General features: G+C 37.4%; 2 protein-coding genes across 9 annotated transcripts in view; one reads left to right on the top strand and one right to left on the bottom strand.

Moving 5' to 3' along the window:
- Positions 1-19,549, bottom strand: part of Lrba (LPS responsive beige-like anchor protein) — a 580,781-nt gene that overhangs the window by 250,767 nt on the left and 310,465 nt on the right. For all 8 annotated transcript variants that reach the window (NM_001439655.1, XM_087627154.1, XM_087627167.1 and 5 more), the window contains 3 exon segments: positions 7,881-8,017; positions 10,516-10,662; positions 18,374-18,498. In NM_001439655.1, coding sequence (NP_001426584.1) covers positions 7,881-8,017; positions 10,516-10,662; positions 18,374-18,498 — 409 coding nt within the window.
- On the top strand, positions 2,009-5,092 carry Mab21l2 (mab-21 like 2). Its single transcript, NM_001109391.2, is given in 1 exon segment — positions 2,009-5,092. A coding segment is annotated over 1 exon segment (1,080 nt). The 5' UTR covers positions 2,009-2,966; the 3' UTR covers positions 4,047-5,092.

Genomic DNA, 19,549 nt, shown 5'->3' with positions numbered 1-19,549 from the left:
TTTTCCCTAAGGTCCCATACTCCATGGGAGTGCACCCCTCTAGCCTGTAACACCTCCAAGACAGGGACTATAGAATGCGCTAGTTACCGGGCTTCTTGGCATGGTCTGGGTCCTGCAGCACCAAAGCCTTCCTGACCAGCAGTTTCCCGCCGGTTGCAGCTAGCAGCCTAGTAGCGCCTTCACTCCTAGGAACGCCCATGAAACTACTGTCCCGGAGGCTCAAAGATGCTTAGTTTGCAAGATTCTTCCCAACTCCTCGCTACTTAGAACAGCCCCTAAGCGATAAACCCCACTTGATTTAAAAAAAAAAAAAAAAGGAAAGAAAAGAAAAGAAAAAAGAAAGGAGCTTTAGCATAAAGGTGGGGGCGGGTCAACTCTCCAGCCCTGTGGACAATCAAAGACTAAGAACGACGACGGAAGGGGTAGGGATCCATGCGTCTCACGCCAAGTAGAAAGAAACATTAGCTTTCCCGGGAGCAACTGAATTCAGGATCTGGTAGGTTTCAAAAATGCAAGTCAAGCTTTCTTACAGGGTTTTACAAAAGATATACCTAGAATTTTTTGCAAATCGGGCTAAAGATTTTATTTCCCCCATGCATAACCTATGGCTTAAATATTACCTGCCAAATCAAACTAAAAATAGCCCTTAACTACCTGAGTGTATTAAAACGACTGAGAAGCCTGACATCTTAAATTCTGAGATAAACTCCCAGTAGCAAGTCAATCACCTTGCAGCAGCCCTTGTTTTTCCAAAAGTCCTACAAGGCAACACGCACACAGCTTGTTAAGGAAATACATATCCTAAGGAACAAGAGTGAGCGAGTTTCAGTGGGATGCAGGAGAGGAGGAAGGCCATCTGGGTAATCAATAACAGGAAAGTTATAGATTTTTGTCCCAGTCAACTCCTTTGAAAGCAAGAATCAATTATGAAAATAAAAATATTCTAAATTAGTACTGCCCAAGAATATGTTCACAATTAAAGTCACAGTATTAAAAAATTAAGAAAACTTAATTCAGGTTCATTTTTTCTTTCATTCATTTTAAGTCTTAACTATTCTGGTAGCTTATTTTAATTAACACGTGTAACCAAAAGGAGTATGCTAATATACATTTACATTGTTTCTCAAAACTCTCATATTTTCTCTCTAGTCATTGGTTAGTTCTTGTAACAGTAAAATAATGACACAAAGATATCTAAATCTTAAGTATGAAGTAAGGATCAAACAACATATCTGGACTAGTTTTTGCCCCGTTCTGTATGTTTAACAGCATATGGAAATTACTAACAAGAGATTTATGGTTATAGACGGTCGTCCTATACCGTCCTTTACACATGCACAGCAATTGCTCCAGCTCCTGGCAACAACGGGATGGAAGGGAAAGGAGAAGGAAGGCTGTACTGAAGGGGGGGGGGGGGGGGGGAGACCAAAACCCTACAAAACTTAAGTCCTTTTCCAAGTTCCCCTTCCTGCTCTCATTTGCCTTCAAGCCAAGACAGTTTGTTAGAGTCTGCACCTTCTGCAGACTGTTCAGAGAATTAAAAACAAAAGTGAACTCGCTGAAACCACAACTACTTTCCAGGCATTGATTCAGCCATACCCAGAGAAGAATCCCTCCTGTAAAGACTCTCCTCCTCTTCATTGCAACTGGTAAGAAAAGAGGATAAAAAGAAGATGGGACTATTAAACGAGTGAAAGCATTTGACTTCTGTCTTGTCCTATTTTCTTACCCCCACCCTTCCCCTTTATCAAGTGCAGTGTGGTGGCTGCTGTGGTTCCAAGCCTGTTTCCCTCTCTCTCTCTCTCTCTCTCTCTCTCTCTCTCTCTCTCTCTCTCTCTCTCTCTCTCTCTCTCTCTCGGATTGGCTAAAGCACTGACAGCTTGCATAGGGATTGTAGGAACTGAAGCTCCACCCCCTAACGATGGTCCAGAACCATTCATAAACTGAGAAAGAGAGAGAGAGAGAGAGAGAGAGAGAGAGAGAGAGAGAGAGAGAGAGAGAGAGAGGTGGGGGGGGGGCAGGTATCGGAGGATAGGAGGGTGAAGTAGAGACTGCACACGAAACCCAGAGGAGAGGAAAACCCAGACCAGAGGAAAAACGCGGACTCCTTAGAACTGCACACCAGATACAACGTAAGCAAGGACTTAGTCACACTAAAATAGATTTTGCTAGGGCCAAAAGTATAAATAACGAGGCAGAAAAGAATATCAAACAACTTGCAGCAGTTTGCACCTAGAGAAAGGCAGGAAGAACCCCCCACAAACAAACCAACCCAATCCAAACAACGCCTCCAGTAGGAAGCCAGGAAAACTGCTACGACACAACCCCCTAAGAAGAGAGGAGACCAGCACGCTGAGACCGCGGGGCGTCTGCAAACCTCAGAGTGTGCTGCGGCCTGAGCTCTACTTCGCTGCTCTCGGGCATTAATTACATCCTTCACTTTCCTTTTGGGGGAGGGTAAGGAAGGCATCACCTACGCTGAGTGAAGACGTCCAATCTTCGAGGGAGAAGTTTCAGAATGAACCACTGAATGTTTTGTTCTTATTTTTAAATTTACTTTGGCACTTATAAGACTTCATTTCCAGATAATCTGGGCAATCGTGGCTGCTGCGGACATCTAAGCCTAGCCTCTTGGTAACCTAATTTTTTTTCTTTCTCTCACAATTTCATCCATCTTCCCCGCACAAGGAGAGGCTCGTCTTCATTTCTGCAGGTACTCCCCCCCCCCCAATATTATTCTTTCTAATTTTCTGCGGACGAAAGAAAAAAATTCCAAAGAGGGGCAAAAAGGCCAGCCGGCTATATCATCTGCCGGTCAGCCCAGGTAAAAAACAAGAGTGAAATTGGGGCTTCGGGGGGGAACGCACACACCTTTCAACAGCCGCAGGGCCACCACCAGTGCGTGAGCCTTGGATCCCTCAACGTATTGCGAGACGCCGGTGTACAGCCCGGACCTGTGCCCCAACATGATCGCCGCTCAGGCCAAGCTGGTTTACCAGCTCAATAAATACTACACCGAGCGCTGCCAGGCGCGCAAGGCTGCGATCGCCAAGACCATCCGAGAAGTCTGCAAGGTAGTGTCGGATGTGCTGAAGGAAGTGGAAGTGCAGGAGCCGCGCTTCATCAGCTCTCTGAGCGAGATTGACGCCCGCTACGAAGGGCTGGAAGTCATCTCTCCCACCGAGTTCGAGGTGGTACTCTACCTCAACCAAATGGGAGTCTTCAACTTCGTGGACGACGGATCTCTGCCCGGCTGCGCAGTGCTCAAACTAAGCGATGGGCGGAAGCGGAGCATGTCTCTTTGGGTCGAGTTCATCACAGCGTCTGGTTACCTCTCTGCACGCAAGATCCGCTCGCGTTTCCAGACATTGGTAGCCCAGGCGGTGGACAAGTGCAGCTACCGGGACGTGGTCAAGATGATCGCCGACACTAGCGAGGTCAAGTTGCGCATCAGGGAGCGCTACGTGGTGCAAATCACCCCAGCGTTCAAGTGCACCGGGATCTGGCCTCGCAGCGCGGCACAGTGGCCTATGCCCCACATCCCCTGGCCCGGCCCCAATCGGGTGGCGGAGGTCAAGGCCGAAGGGTTCAACTTGCTCTCCAAGGAGTGCTACTCGCTGACTGGCAAGCAGAGCTCCGCAGAAAGCGACGCCTGGGTGCTGCAGTTCGGTGAGGCTGAGAACCGCTTGCTGATGGGCGGCTGTAGAAACAAGTGCCTCTCCGTGCTGAAGACGCTGCGGGACCGCCACCTGGAGCTGCCGGGCCAGCCGCTCAATAACTACCACATGAAGACGCTGCTGCTGTACGAGTGCGAGAAACACCCGAGGGAAACGGACTGGGACGAGGCTTGCCTGGGCGACCGTCTGAACGGCATCCTGCTACAGCTCATCTCTTGCCTGCAATGCCGCCGCTGCCCTCACTACTTTTTGCCCAACCTCGACCTCTTCCAGGGCAAGCCCCACTCGGCCCTGGAGAGCGCTGCCAAGCAGACCTGGAGATTGGCCAGGGAAATCCTCACCAATCCCAAAAGCTTGGACAAACTATAGAGTGCTGCCGACTGCGTGGAAAGCAACACAAATGGGCATGCTCTCTCAGAACACTCAACAACAGCAAAAACTCGAAAGACAAACTTTTATGTAAGTCACCTGAAAGAACAGGAGTAGGCAGAAGACATCCTAATTAAGAAGCAAACAAAAGAGGGCAAACCAACCAAAAAAAAAAAAAATTCACATTCTTGCACAAAAATGATCGTTTTCCTTCCAAACAATGTGAATTTAAAAGATCGCACAAAAGAAGCAATCCGGCTTTGCCAACACAAAATGAAACCCAAGGTACATTTTTCAAATCAATGTATAGTAGCTTCCCCTCTTTTCCTTTCTTTACACCCGCCCCTCCTTGTTTTGGGTTGCTTGAATGATTGTCACCAAGTGAAAATAATTATTTAACTATATGTGAAATTTCTTTTTACACAGTTTTACTGATGTGAAATGTGTCTCAGTGCCAATGTCAATGTGCCCCTGCCTCCTCCTTTTGCACCTCTAACCCCCGCCCTAAAAATGTCTTGTTGAAACCAGTAAACCAGTAATAAAAATATTACTTTACATTGTAATTGGTTGCTTGCGGACTGTTCTTGAATGAAGGCAGATGAGATCACTTTCTAACTTACAAGATGTGAACTTGAACTAAATGCAGGAAGCTTCCATTTGAACTCTGATTTGCAAAGTTTAAAATACAGCAAATTCTGGAGAATTAAATAAATAAATTGCTCCTAAAATTCTCAGTAAAAAAGTAAAAGAAGGATTTTACTCAATATAACATATATTTGTTCTGTAGATTTTAACAGCAATATTTGAAAAAAGAAAACAGTGTGAAACAATATATTGTTAATCCTAAAATTTAAAATAATTTAACAAAAAAGCCTTTTAAAAGCTTTTCCACATTATATCAGGATATTTTTTAATGCTGTAGGTCTTAAAAATCTAGTTAAAAAATGTTTTCAAAGAATGAAGTCATTTCATGTTCTTTCTTCAACTCTTTGTTCTTTTTAAGTTTCAACTAATAATAATAAATTAGCAAGTAAATAAACGATACCAAAAATAATAAAATAGTCACTGCAATATTTCTCTCCTCTAGCAAATGGCAATAGGAGCAATTCAGATTTATAACTACTTTTTTAATGATTTAGTTATGAGTGCAATAAACATGATTACTTTAATAAAATATCAAAAATTATTTTGAATCTACACATACATAAATAAAGGTCTTAGAACTAATTTATGACCTAAATAATTACTCTAAAAATTTATAAATAGGAAAATACCTTCCATATTCTGCTTTCTCAGGTAACAATCTCATAGACTCATTTCAATGTTTCACTCTGATAAAATTTCTTTTATATACAATAAAGTAACTGTTTGGAATAAAAAATAATTGGTAAAACTGAAACTATCCTAAATCAACTGGTCTGTTTGCTTCCTGCCCAAAGGGAAAGATTGGATCATGTGAGGCAAAGGAACACCACTACCAATATTTAAATTTTATTCTTTAAATTAATCTTTTTTAATGTTTTTTTAATCTATAAGTAAGACATAGAAGAAAAAGCAGTTCACTGATGAGAAGTCTGGGTGGGGGAGGGCATGTGGTGCTAATAGCAGGAGGACTAAGATTACTGAGCCATAGGAAGCTCCTCAGGCTCTGAAGCACCCGGTCACTTGACAGAAGCTCTAGGCTGCCCTGGGAAAAGTAAGTCTGTGTCAAAAATATAAGCTTAGGTGCTACCTACTCTGAAAATACCTCTGACCTTTCAATATACATAGTGTGTGTGTGTGTGTGTGTGTGTGTGTGTGTGTGTGTGTGTGTGTGTCTTCTTGGAAAAATAAAAACAAACTCATTAATTCGGTGCACTCACTAATTATTTTAAATAATAAAACAATTTATCCTCTTAAGAAAAAGGTATGAATTTTAAGGACATTTTCAAAGGAATATATTTGGAAATATAAAGCAACAGCTACTCAGAAGTGTACACAAATCATTTAAGGCACAGCATTTGGTTTAAAAGGTTAAAATGCTTTCTTAGAAAATGACTAATTCACTCAAAAAAGTATTTCTACCGTGAAACAGCACTTTTTCCAACTAGTTTACAAAAAAGTTATTAAGTATCGACAAGAAAAAAATTCCCAATTTGATATCTTCCCATCCTTATTTAATGCAAGTTTTAAAAAGGTTTTTAATGTTAAAAAATGTTGTAAGAAAAGTTGGTATTCACAATAAAAAATATCTCTAGCATTAATGTCGATATTAAATCAGAGATTCTATCAATAATTTGCTGAAGTTAATTTCAAATATGTTAATATCTGGAGAACTAGGTAGGTCAAAGTACAAGACAAATTTCATGATTAAGGTAAAATGTCGTATGTTTTATAAGCAACAGGGAAAGAAAGCTAATTTAATTATGCTACAGAGAGATGAGGAAAACTTGAAAGCTACAGTTTCCTATAAAAGAACAAGTCACTTCAAAGAACCTGTTCTCAGAGACTAACAAAGATCTTAATTTTGAAAAAAAGTTCTTAAACACCATTGATCAGATTTTGGACTTTAAACTACGTCTGTCCCAAAAGTATAGTAAACTATTCTGAACGAAGTCTCAGTCTCTCTGAAGTTCTGAAGCCTCAGGAATCAAAGAGTTTAAGTAATTTTGGTAGCCTTTCATAATGAATTTATAACATATTTTCAGACACTGAAGCCATGAGACATAGTACAAAACATTTCTAGGTGATAAAATTTCAGAATTCAAGTTTTCTCTGTACTGGATTCACTGGTTCATCTAACTGCAAACATGCAGTTCTCTCATGGCTTTCTTTTTATGTGGTTCAGCAGTTCTCCCTGAATACAGACGGTGATATGGAAACAAAGTACTTAAAGCAAGCATGTCTAAGACAAGAAATGATTTCTCTGTAAAGCTCAACAAAATTATAATATTTCTTCTCAAAAGTTTTTTAGAAGTACTTCCAAATTATGAAGATTTCATAATTCCACATGATTCCAAAACCAAAAAGACTACCAGTAAATAGAATATGTGCATACTATATACACAAACAATATATATATATATATATATATATATGCGCCAGTAAAATTAATTATTCCATTTTAAACCACTACTCTTTCTACAGGACACTTACTTGATTATTTTTCAATAAACTGCTTCCTCTAGAACAAATTATACCACTTACGTTCATAAAATCAACATTATTTTGGCTTTATGACTGTGTTAAAAAACAGAAATGTTTCTAGGCAAAGTAAAATTGCTGTGGTCTGAAAAGTAATCAAAATACCTTTGAGAGGGGAAATTACATTTTCATTTAAGAATAGGAAATTATACAGTGCCTTGTAAAAGCTACCACAGGTAATGGGAAACAGAGGATCACACTCTGGCAGAGTAAGCTGGGTGCACCAAATAGTAAGCCATGGGGACAAAGCAAGGATAAGGATATATTGGTGTTATATCCAGAAAATATAAGGGCTAAACCTAACAATTCTACTCTCAAGCTCACTGAATTTTTGTTGCTTAATTCGCCTTGGACCCTTTCAGGCAGAATATATTTATAGACAATGTTCCCTGAGGTCTCTTCCCCCGAAGAACTAATGATAAATGCAATTAAGTGGAAATTGTTTTTGAATTTAAATGAACGTCAGTAATCTAACAAGATGGTAAAAGAGTCTTAAGGTAAAACTGGTAACTGCCTTTTAGTAAGCAGAGGCAGTTCTTGGAGAGCTTTAAACTAAGCTCACGAGATTTTTACCAATTCCAATCTTAAATTGTAGGACACACTATCCCATAATAACAAAATAAATAACCTCTTCCCTCCCCGTCTTCTCACCTTTGGGTCAATTTTCTTGAAGTTGGGATCCTCTTCATCCACCTCAAAATACAGTTCAGAGGAGGTGACAGAGAGAGTGCCTTTTACAACAACAGAGGGGGCCACCAGCTGAGCTGGTGTGCTTAGGCTAACAGGACCTGCCAGGAGAAAAAGATAAGTCATGTAAGTTACATCAAATTTTTTAAAACTCAAATTTGACCAAAAATAGCATTTAATTTTGAAAATTCGTGCTTCTAAGTACATCACTGACCTCTATGCTTCTCTGTTCTGTCCAAGCAAAATCCATCTCTGAAGATGTAAACTTGGGGTTCTCATACCATAAGATTTATAACAGGCAGCTAACGATCACAGTAAGCTAAGACACAATTATCTTACAGAGACTGTGTAAAATGTTGGTCTAATCTCTAGGTAAGAAGGAGGCACTGCCTCAATAAGTACATCCACGTTCCATTTAGAAAGCCAGCCTCAGGCTACCAACAACTCGGAATAACAACCAGGAGCAAGGAGGCCTCCATAGGCTTCCAAGGCCAGAGGTGACTTTAGAGCTTGGCTGAGACATGAACACAGAAAAGACTAGCTTTGCGGGAAGTGTCTGGAAATCCAGATAAACCATCTTCTGTGATAAAAATTCTTCACCAGTTTTATACAAAATCTCTTCTATGGTAACTTCTCCTATACAAGACTGGTAAAAATATTTCTTCTTGAAGTATTCTTTCCACTGCTAAATGTTGCTCAGTGCCTCCAAATCTAATATCAGTGTAGTTCAGGGACTCTGGGAGTAAACAGCTGGAGGGTGGGTTTCCAAGTGAATGAATTTTTATTGGAATAATCAAATCTCCAAAGGGCTTATCAAAGAGACAAATCAGACTGCTAGTGAAAACAATAGATGCACTATAGACAGACCAGCTTACCGTGCGTAAGAGCTCACCCTAAGATAAGGGATGGAAATAATTATATAACACATATATACTTAGAGATGGATTCAGAATGAATTTGAAATTCTACAATTCCTTATTGTACAAATCCTATATTTAAAAAAAAAAAAAAACCAGCCAGAGAGAAGAGTGGCGTTTGTAATTCTGAATTAATACAGTGGCTATAAACACGGTGCACCTATTCAGGTAATCAATGGATGAATAAGTGTTTCAAAATTCAGATGAATTGACACTTCCATCGATTGTTTGAAGTGTGCTGGTCCTTAATCTCACATCAATCTTAATGTGTGCCAGTCGGACAATAGAAGGGATGCTCTGCAGAGATCAGAGCAGGTTTTGCCCTCTATCCCCAATGTACAAATGCATTGTGTTTGCAGATGGGGAGCAGATAGCTTCAGAACAGCCGTGATTTCCCAAAGCTCATCCCTGTAAATGGATGAAATAGGCAGCTATGTGTTCTTTTGCTGTCTCCTCTTGCCCTCTGTACATTAGCATGTAATCCTGAGAAGAAATAACATTTTTTCAATCATTCTCAGACATTCAATTACAGGGTAAGCAGACAGCTGCAGAAGCTGAGGCAGCCTAGGTTCTACAGAAGACCCCTGACAATTTCCACTTCATTTCTAACCCACACCACTTTATTAGTGTGGATTACTTCTTAATCCCATTGCCATTGTCGAGATTATATAATTAAACTCCCTTTCACCTCTATTACTGTGAGAACATATCGTTAGTCATAAGAATAGGGGTAAAGTAAAACAGGAGATGGGTAAGTATATGTAAAGGAAAATACCAGAACAACAGTATCCTCCTTAACCCCATTCCCACTATAGACCTCTTAACAAATGCACTCCAATTAATTTTATGCTACGTTGAGAGGTTTACGGTCATCAAACACGGTAATCAGCCTCCGGCTTTGTTTTCATTTTGCATGGTAGCACGAGGTTGGAGGTAGAGTGCCAAATAAAAGCTTTCAAATGCCTAGTTTCTTAAATTCATTGCAATAAAAACCATGTAATTTTCACATACAGAAACTATGTGTTTTTTCAAATTTTCCTCAAGAAACAATAATATAATAATAATAGCAATAGTGAAAAAAACAGTCACAGACAATAAAGATAAAAAGCCATCTGTGGATGACTGAAACTTCAAGCTAAACAAGTTGAATTTTTTTCCCACAAGAAAAATAAAACCGAGAATCTCCTAAATATAAATCAAAATTCCTATACTGGAAAAATGTGTGGCTCCCAGGGAATTTTTGAGGCTCAGGTTTTGAGTGACTTACTTGTATATTCAATATTTTCCTAAAAGTCTAAGTTTAAAGCAAACTGTGTCCAAGCTTTGTTTACAAAACAATTGGCAATATTTCATTTATAATCCTCATTTTATAGAGTATGGCAACTTCCAAAGGCTGCATGAAGCAATTCATGTTGTAGCTGCTTTTAATATTTTTTTTTGTTTCAATGGAAATTATATATAAAAGAAAAAGATCAGGAAGATCAGAGGGCTGGGAAGAAGAAAAAAATAAGAGCAATTATAGAAGATGAAGGGAGGAACATTGGGAAGAACAAAACCAATTTCTAGTTAATATAATTGTGGACGTAGGCTTGGTAGTCCCAGTGGTCACAGCTGAAAAAGTAAGTAATTAGATGCTCATTGTCCCAGAGCCAGCTGAAATATCTGCGCAGCCATTGAATTACCGGCAAGATTCTCTAAATCTTTCTCATCCACGGATGACAGAGTATCGTCGTCGCCTTCCAGGAGGGCCTCGTTTTCAGAGTTCTGATTTCCTAAAGCCTGACTCTTGATGGACTGTTTTCCTTTAGCAAGGATGTCTTCATCTGCAGCTGAAATGAAAAGGAAACAAAGCTGTCCATCAGCCCTGGAGAAACACTCTGGCAGAGGGGTAGGGCTGCAGAAAGGGTAGGTAGCCAGAGATGGCCAATCTTTTATACAGTCACCCACAGTGGGTAAAGTGACCGGGATGGCACACACGCTCCTTCTGACAAACTCGATTCCCCAAGCTAGTGTAATGTTACCCTGAACAAGCACCCTAATCCCATTAAATCTGACCCTTGCACTGCTCACCCAGCCATTTATTTACTTATAGTTAGGGCAGGAAAGGATTCCAAAGCAGCGCCCCTCCCCCACAATTTGTTCCTTAGTGGGAAAAAAATCAGAACCTAGTCTAAGAAACAATGCTTATTTAACATGGAAAAATAATGAGTAGCCATTCGTTTCACTGAATATATTACACTGGCGTGTATTTGGAAAGGGTCGGTGAGTGTCCAGAAGAGTGGTCAGAGCTTGGGGACAAACACGAGCCAATGAGGATGAAGGCCCAAACCCCAAAGCCCTATGGGATACTAATAAAAGTTCCAGCAGAAGCATTCTGTTCTTCATTCCCCACTCCTGCCCAGGGCCCTCTCCCACATTTTCACACATCCTCCCCTGCCCGCAACACTAACACAAATATTGAGAGGGAGGCATTGTAAGCAAGGAAGCAGAGGCTCCTCACTCCCTCCTCTGCTGTTTAAACTAAAGGGCCAAGACACCCCGGGGGCAATCATAACAGAACAGTAGGCTGAGAGGCTTCTGGGCAAAGAGCCTCCAGTGGCCTCAGGGCTAGGCAACAAGGCCAGGGAAGGAGGGGCAATGGAACCAAAGAAAAGAGCCAGCTTGCAGCTGGAAGGCGAGCACCAGAACCCCAACTTACTCTCCAGCGCCACTCTGGTGCTTCGGGCGGGCAGTTTTCTCAGGGAAAAGAAGACAAGCAGCTAGGGCTTGTTAGAAAAGCTCAAGAAATGGTGTTTCTTTCCTAACCTTCAATTTCTTTGAATGGTGCTACAGAAGGGAAAGTTCAGGAAGCGGTTTCCAGCAAGAAATACCCCGGGAGGTGAAGCACCTGATCCACCCAGGCGGGAGCTATTGATGTGGAAATCCGATGGTTAAGCTTTTTGTCCCTCAACAGTTTCTGCCCAGAATTAAGGTTCAAACCCAAAAAAAAGAATAAAGCCTGAATTTAGAGCAGCGGTTTGCAACCCCTGGGAGTCGCATATCAGACATTTATATTACGATACATACGGGTATCAAAATTACAGTTAGGAAGTAGCAACAAAATAATTTTGTGGTTGTGATCACAACATGGGGAACTGTATTAAAGGGTCGCATAATTAGGAAGGTTGAGAGGCACTTGCATACAGTGGCTGTTTACCTACAGAACTGATGCTAATAAAGTGCTCCTGTGTGTTGTTACCTAGTTATCTCAGCAGATCAAAGTATCTTTGGTTATGGCTATGGATCATGGTTATGGTAAAAGGTTTATTTACTATTTCTTGTGGTTTAATCGTGCATACCATTAACATGCAGTATTTATGGCACTAAATAGAATTTTGGGGTTTTAAAGAAGGAAGTCATGGGAAAAAATGTTTTGTATTTAGCTTTTACTGCATTCTACAGGTAACTAAAACTCTTTTTTTCACTCTATAATAGAACATAATAAGTGCACAAATATAGAAACTGTAAATGTTTGGAAATTTTAATGTTAAATGTTTAGTACTTAACATTAAAATTACTTTATATTTTCAAAACCTAAAGGAAATGTACCAATTAATTATTACATTTTTGGAAAGACAACATTATGGTTCTTTATCTTTGTTTAAATTAAGTACATATAGATTCCCTACACTAAAATAAATTGTCTTAATAAAAACAAAATCTTTCAAACATAATCAACTTGACTAAATAAGTAAACAAACAAACAAACAAACAAACAAAAACCTGACCACTGGGAAATCCAAAAGGAACTATAAGCTGAGATTTCTCAACACATTAAATTGTAAGACATTTTCATTCACCTGTTAGGTTTTACTAGTGAATTGGTGCATTACATCCTCTTGATTTTCATGATTTATAACTCCCTTCAAAGCAAAAATACTACTAATAAGGATATTACATAGCACTTACCATATGCCACAGAGTGTTCAAATTATTTTACATATTTAACTTCTTTAATTCTTAGAAACCTGGTAATTCCTCAATTTCAGGTAAGAAAGCAGATTCAGAGAGTTTATATCATTTGCCTAAGGTAAAAAGACCCATGGTAACCACACTCAAGATGCAGAACCTGGTACGGTGGTACCAGAGTTTGAGGTCAAGCCCCTGTCTATCGTGCACCAGCTCTTAGACAGAAGAGAGCAACAGAAAAGGAAAACTACCATGCAAAAATAAATATTACTGAATTAAAGAATTACTTAATTCTTTGCTTCTTATAGTGAATTTAAATGAAGAATTATAACAAGTAAAATAACTTAAATTTTCTGATATCAAGTACATGAGACAAAGCATCAGTCATTACTTTCTATAGGGTCACTGCCACACAGATCCCAAGGCACACCAAGTTTATTTGAAAAAGAAAACTGTTTAATCTGCAAACATTAAAAAAAACAAAACACAGTTCTTGGTAGCAATGTGCAATGGTTTAAAATAGCCCAGTAAATAAATTCATTCATTTTAAATGACTACTAAAAATATAATGTGTTATACCTCCCAACTGGGATTTGAAAGTTTTAAATATGTTCTCATCACGCTGACTCATAGTAAAACAAGGTACCTTTTGAATTAAATAGTTTCATGAAAAAAATTCTGTACTAAACAGTACTAAATGCATACAAACACCCACTTTAATTTATTTATTTACTTATTTTTACAGGCTCAGATTCTGGAATTGTTCAATCTCAACTGAAAAACCTCTTGTCATAGAAAATATGCAGCTTACTGATATTTGGAATGGCTTTCCTGTAATTAACTCCCCCTTGAGGATTTTAAGCTAGCAGCAGTAAAATTACCAACAGTTCTCTAATACACACCACATGTGCTGGTGCTCAATTCTCAGTGCTCTAATAGCTTTCTGCTAAAGAACTTTTTTTTTTCCCTTCAAAATTAGAACAAAACTTTCCCAAGCATAAAATAAAAGATAATTATCATGTTTATATGTTCTAGGGAAAGAAGTCATTTTACCTTTCATTTTTTGGGAAATCAACAATTATAAATAAGTATCGAATATTCTGAAGTCTAAAAGCCTAATTGGATGAAGTTAAGAAGACACTTTTAGTTCAAATTTAAACTCATAATTTTGCTATTAAAAGTTGTTAAAGAACATGACCATTGTTCATATTTTAATAATTTAACTGATACATTTATCTAATGCCATATTTTAATATTTATACTAACTTAATAATTAATCACATTGTTATACAGAATTAAAGAAGCTTATTCAAGGTGGTATCATTAACATATCTTTACTTCACTGAAGCTAAGCAAAGCCTAAAAGAGAAGCTTGTCCTCAAAATATAAAATTCAGGTTCTTAAGATATGTACATGAAGTGACTTATCTGTACAACACAGAGCAGGTAAGTAAAACTGAAATATAATAACAATGAACACAGGAAAATATTTACCTACAACCTATCCCCTCTTAAAGATCCACTAAGCAGGCAATAGGAGTCTCCAGCATGACAGAGAAAGATGTTCATGTGTTAAGAAAGAGCTACTTTGTTTCAGAAAATGAAATTGCAATTGAGCTATAGGTATGACATCAGACATACGTAATATAATATGGTAGCCATGCAATGTGTTGTAAAGCAAACAGTGTAACTATATTCAGAACAGTGACACACAGAGTATCTCAGTCAACTATTATCTTGATCTAATTAGACCTCCTCTATAGTTAATCTCCTTAGGGTTTCCAGCCAATAAAATACACTCCAGAAAAAACTGCCTGAACTACAAAGGATAATTTTTTAAAAAATAAGCCAAGCACATATCCTAACGATGTTGGATTCTGTGAAAGTTTTAGATAGAGAATCTAGTACTCACTGATCCTATAAACAACAGTGAATAATATTGCTGAAATTACAAAAAAAATCTCATTTAGAATCTTTGCATGATGTGACATTCTTAGGAATCCAAATTATTAGTATCACTTTATACAATAACAGAATGTTCTTAAAGCTATGTTAAACGTTCCTCAAATATTTCCATCATCATGCACACCCTTTACAAAATAGAAATGTCTTAAATTAAATTGGATTCTGCTGTGAAACAGTTGAATTAAAGAATATCTTCTTACTATTTATCATGTTTAACTATTTAACATATTTATCATGGCTTTAAGGAAAAATTTTTCCATTATATCTAACAATAAGCAGTTGAAGACACTGAATACTAACATGAAAATCCAACCAGTCTTGAGCTAACCTAGGCTGTAGTCCTGTATACTCCAAGAATTACATTAGCCCTTTCTTAACTCAGTTTATCTTTAAAGAAAAAGTTAGACAAGACTTGAGCCTTACAATCCTTCTAGACATAAAATGCTCAGACCATAAATAAGCACCACACAGGACTCCATGCACTGGCAATATGTGAGGAACCATTATGACAGATTTCTCATACATTTTAAAGCTAGAAATAGAATAAAATGTCAAGAACCAAAGGTCCATCTTTTCTTGCTGATGTTACTACCCACAAATAACATTTAAACATAAAATAAAATATTTGCTTTAATTTTAAATTATGATACAGTTTCTGCAAAGTTAAAAGAACCTCCCATTATAACACGACTTTTATAAATAACCACTTTGGAGGGTCTCTGCTTGAAAAATTACCTAAAGCTCTTTTCCCCAAGCAAGTTAATGTGAACTTGGGAAGGGCAATTAAATTGTCAGAATTAAAAAATTTGTTTTTAACTAGAAGGTAGCCAGAAGTAGAGTCATGGGGCTGGTATTGATCGCACCAACAGAGGACATCACTCTTCAGGTATTTACTCTGCCACCTTTACACCAGAGGCTTTCCTTCAAACCAAATCAATCTACAAAAAAGATGGCTCACACCACCAAAATCCATCACTAATATCCAATGGCACTTCTATTCAGATGCCTTTCTTTAGCGATGATAACACAGCTCAAGAGGTTCTAAGAGTCTATATTTTTAAAATGTTTGCCTTTTTGTTAAATGAATTATAAATAAAAGTCATAAAGCAATATAACACTAGCACACCAGCCATAGAAATATCTACTTCTAAATTCAATACTGAACTCTACTGTATGTATCCAGGTTGAACTATAATTTTAATTGCTCTTGACCAGAACGAATGTTTTATTTTGCATACTTGAGTCTTATGTTTGATAGCTTCCATTGTGTTTTGAGAATTATTCAAAAACTAAATATCATAATTAACACAAGATCAAGATTGAATGTCATTTTGATAAGTTATTTGATTTCATGAAAATCAAGTTAAAAATTAAGCTCTTTCCTTATAGAATATATTAGCATAAATTAGGCTGACATCAAATATAGTAACATTTGTATGAATTCATGTGCTTTGTCACTAAAGATAACAAAAACATAGAAAGAATAAAGCATAGCTTTCATATTTTTATAAAGGAAGATTGTACTAAATATGTATTTAACATATAAATATTAAATATAGTTCTATTAAACATAATCCACATCTTATTTGTAATACTTCTTCTGAGGAACAGATTTGAGTACTTTTTAAAAATAAATGCTTCATGCATTTTATGATTAACCGTTATACCATTTATAAGATATTAGTAAATAAGAGAATTGCTTAAAATACCTTAATTCTATCAAATATCAAATACAAAGATAAATAATATTGCATTAATATTTAATATCTATAAGAATAATGACAGCTGTGCCTAAATCAGTCTGAAAGTCTTATTAAGTATTACTAATCAATATTACTGGAGGTGCTTAGAATTTAGAAAGTTAGCATTTTATTTTAAAAGGTGAAGTTCAACAATAATTAAAATTTATTCAATAAAAATTATATAATACTTCAAAATGATAAAATGTACTTTTTAAATAAAAATGTATTTAAATGACTCTGTATTTAACCTATACTACTGCATTTTGAATTCAGTTACTGGCATTTCTCTGGTAATAGAATTTCTCTGGTGGTAAGCTGAATAAAGAAATATCAGCTTCTAATATGCAGTTTTACGAAAGGAATCCTACCCTTCCTGATGTAAAAAGGAAACAATATAATTTTTGTTAACGTGGACACCAGAACTCACAACCTACTATTAATATGAGTTTAGAATAGAAAAATGTTATTACATTTTAATTTTTAAACACACCTGATAATATCTGTGTGGTTGAAAGGATAAAATTGCAAACAAACTTTTTTAATGAAAAATATCATAACCAAAAAACAAAACAAAACAAAACAGAACCCCAAAGTTAAAAAATAAGAGGAAATATGTAACTCTGAAATCTGTGCCACCACACAGAAAGAATAGAACCTCACAGCGAAGTAGCCTAATTACTTCTTCATCATTTCCCCTTGCCACCCCCTGTAGTTGAAGACATAGGGCCCGAAGACTATTACTGCTTTTAGATCACTTTGTTATTGACTATTCTCGGTATGATCATTTATTTTAACAGACTGATGTCACATTTGGTGTTATATCTGATGACATATTGTGGACATTTTCTTCCAGAAACGGCTCTTTAAGGATGAGTGCAAGAGGTTAAATGGCCTGACTGAGGCCAAACCCAAGACTACAGATTTTTAATCTAAATTCTTAATATCATCACCTGCATTGAAACATGACCAGATAAACAGATATAATTTCTTTGTACCAGTTAGAAACAATAAAAATCAATGAAAATTCTTATTATCTCTACTGAATATAATTTTGCATTCATTTACTTGTGGTATTCACTGTCATTTCATCACAAACTACATGTTAAACTAATATCCTGAAGAGAGGTAGGAATGTGTCTATCTTAACAACTATAGATTTTGTTTAAACAAAGTAATTTTAATGTAGAGGGGGCATTTCTCCATTAATACATTTTAACTGGCCTTTAGAATTTCATAGAATAGCAAGGACCATTCTCTGGTTAGAGAAAGTGTATTTTCAAAAGCAAGAGGCCTTTTGCCGTCCGTTTCAGTTATCAGACTTCTACCTAAATTGAATCACCATCATGTGCATCATAACAAAAGGAGGACATGTTTTGTTAAGCTCTGAAAACAAGATGGTAGAGAATAGGAACATATGAAAAGGTCTATTCTGTTGTCCATGAGCCATCAATCACAACTGCAAATCAAGGTCCAGCAAGTACCAAGGCACTTGGACATTTATTACCAACCCACGGCTGGAGGAGAGCTATACATACCAGATAGACCGTAGAAACCTATTTGGTTTGTAAATTCGGTGTTTCTTATGCTCGTGGATTTAAAGTCAGGCTTGGAGGAGTAATTTATTCAAAGCTGAATACGTTGCTTAAAAGGACAAATTCTGAAACAATGGGCTTATGTTCCTAAGTTTTGTATTTGTACTAAAATGAATAAAACTACCTGACACCATTTCATGGGATCCTGTGCAAAATGTATCTCTCTAACCCTTTGTGGGGTAAGACACCATGAAATGTGCTGTTAAACATTCTGATGTGTATTTAAGAAGTTATGCTCTTCACCACCAAGTCCTGAACCTGCTGCTATTGGCAACGAATGGTTTAAACACTGACCATGTTCCACGGCTGTTTTTAGTGTCGCTTCAGGATGTGTCGATCCTAGAGGGTTACGCACAAATCGTCGCCGGCGCCTCAAGTCATCTTCCCAGTAGTCAAGGCGCCAGAACTCACGAGGACGACTACAATGAAACAGAGACGCCACATATGTTAGCAATTATCAAACAGCGTGGAAGCAGAGTCTGCATAGAGCGCTCCTTGTTTGCTCGCCTCCGCCCCCTCCTCTTAATTCTCCCTGCATCTCACACTCTGCAATCTTTAACTTAGGTATGTCCTTGAAAATAACAATATCACCTTCTCGTCTACAGAACTCCTTTCCCTTTTCTTGGAAGGTGAAATGAGCACTAAATACATCATTTTGAAATGAATTGCTGACACTGTGATCAGTTTCCCCACACTCTCGTGGCATGTGCTCTGATCTCAGCCTCATTTCAGCCTCAGCAGGGCACCTTTCTCTGTGGCTGCATTTATAAACCAGAATAGGAAAAGGCTATTATAAATATGGTATAGCATTACCTATATTAATCAAAGTCTGTCCCCCTTCATTTTTCTTTCTAATTTGTGCCTTTTTGCACAAGGTCAGTAAATCATACGATGAATTCTTGGTCCAGAAAGTGTTAACTTTAATGAATATCTCAGTTACATGGTTATGTATGTGATAATAAAATATTACTCTGTTTAGATGTGCAGGAATTTAATTAAAATAATCTCTTAAAATATTCATTACATTTAGCCCCTGAGGCTTAGAACAACACAAGAAAATGCATTTCTTTTCCATTTACTGTTTTTAAATAAACCATTCTTGTGGAGTGAAACAGCAATCTATTTTCAAGCAAATCAGATTGAATTTCTGTTTTATGTAGTCTGTTATTCTATTTAATTAAAAACTACATGCTATATGATGTGCAATAATTACTATATTGAAAGCATACTCTTGAAATTTATTTTTTTAAATCCAAGTTCTATGATATTTGCCCAATTACATAGATCTTTTATATGGCAATACATAAATGTCAAGTTTCTCTGCTGTTAAATACCCACATACTACCATGCTGAAAAATATTTTATAAAGAAAATACTAGTATAGAGCTTTATTTTTGTTACATAGAGAAAAAAATTGCTGGAGAATATATTTATTCACTAAAGATGTACAGCATGAAAACCTGTGAGTTT

Source organism: Rattus norvegicus, chromosome 2, assembly GCF_021556685.1.
Source record: "Rattus norvegicus strain SHRSP/BbbUtx chromosome 2, alternate assembly SHRSP_T2T, whole genome shotgun sequence".
Lineage (NCBI taxonomy): Eukaryota > Metazoa > Chordata > Mammalia > Rodentia > Muridae > Rattus > Rattus norvegicus.
This window is presented reverse-complemented; position numbering and strand designations above follow the sequence as displayed.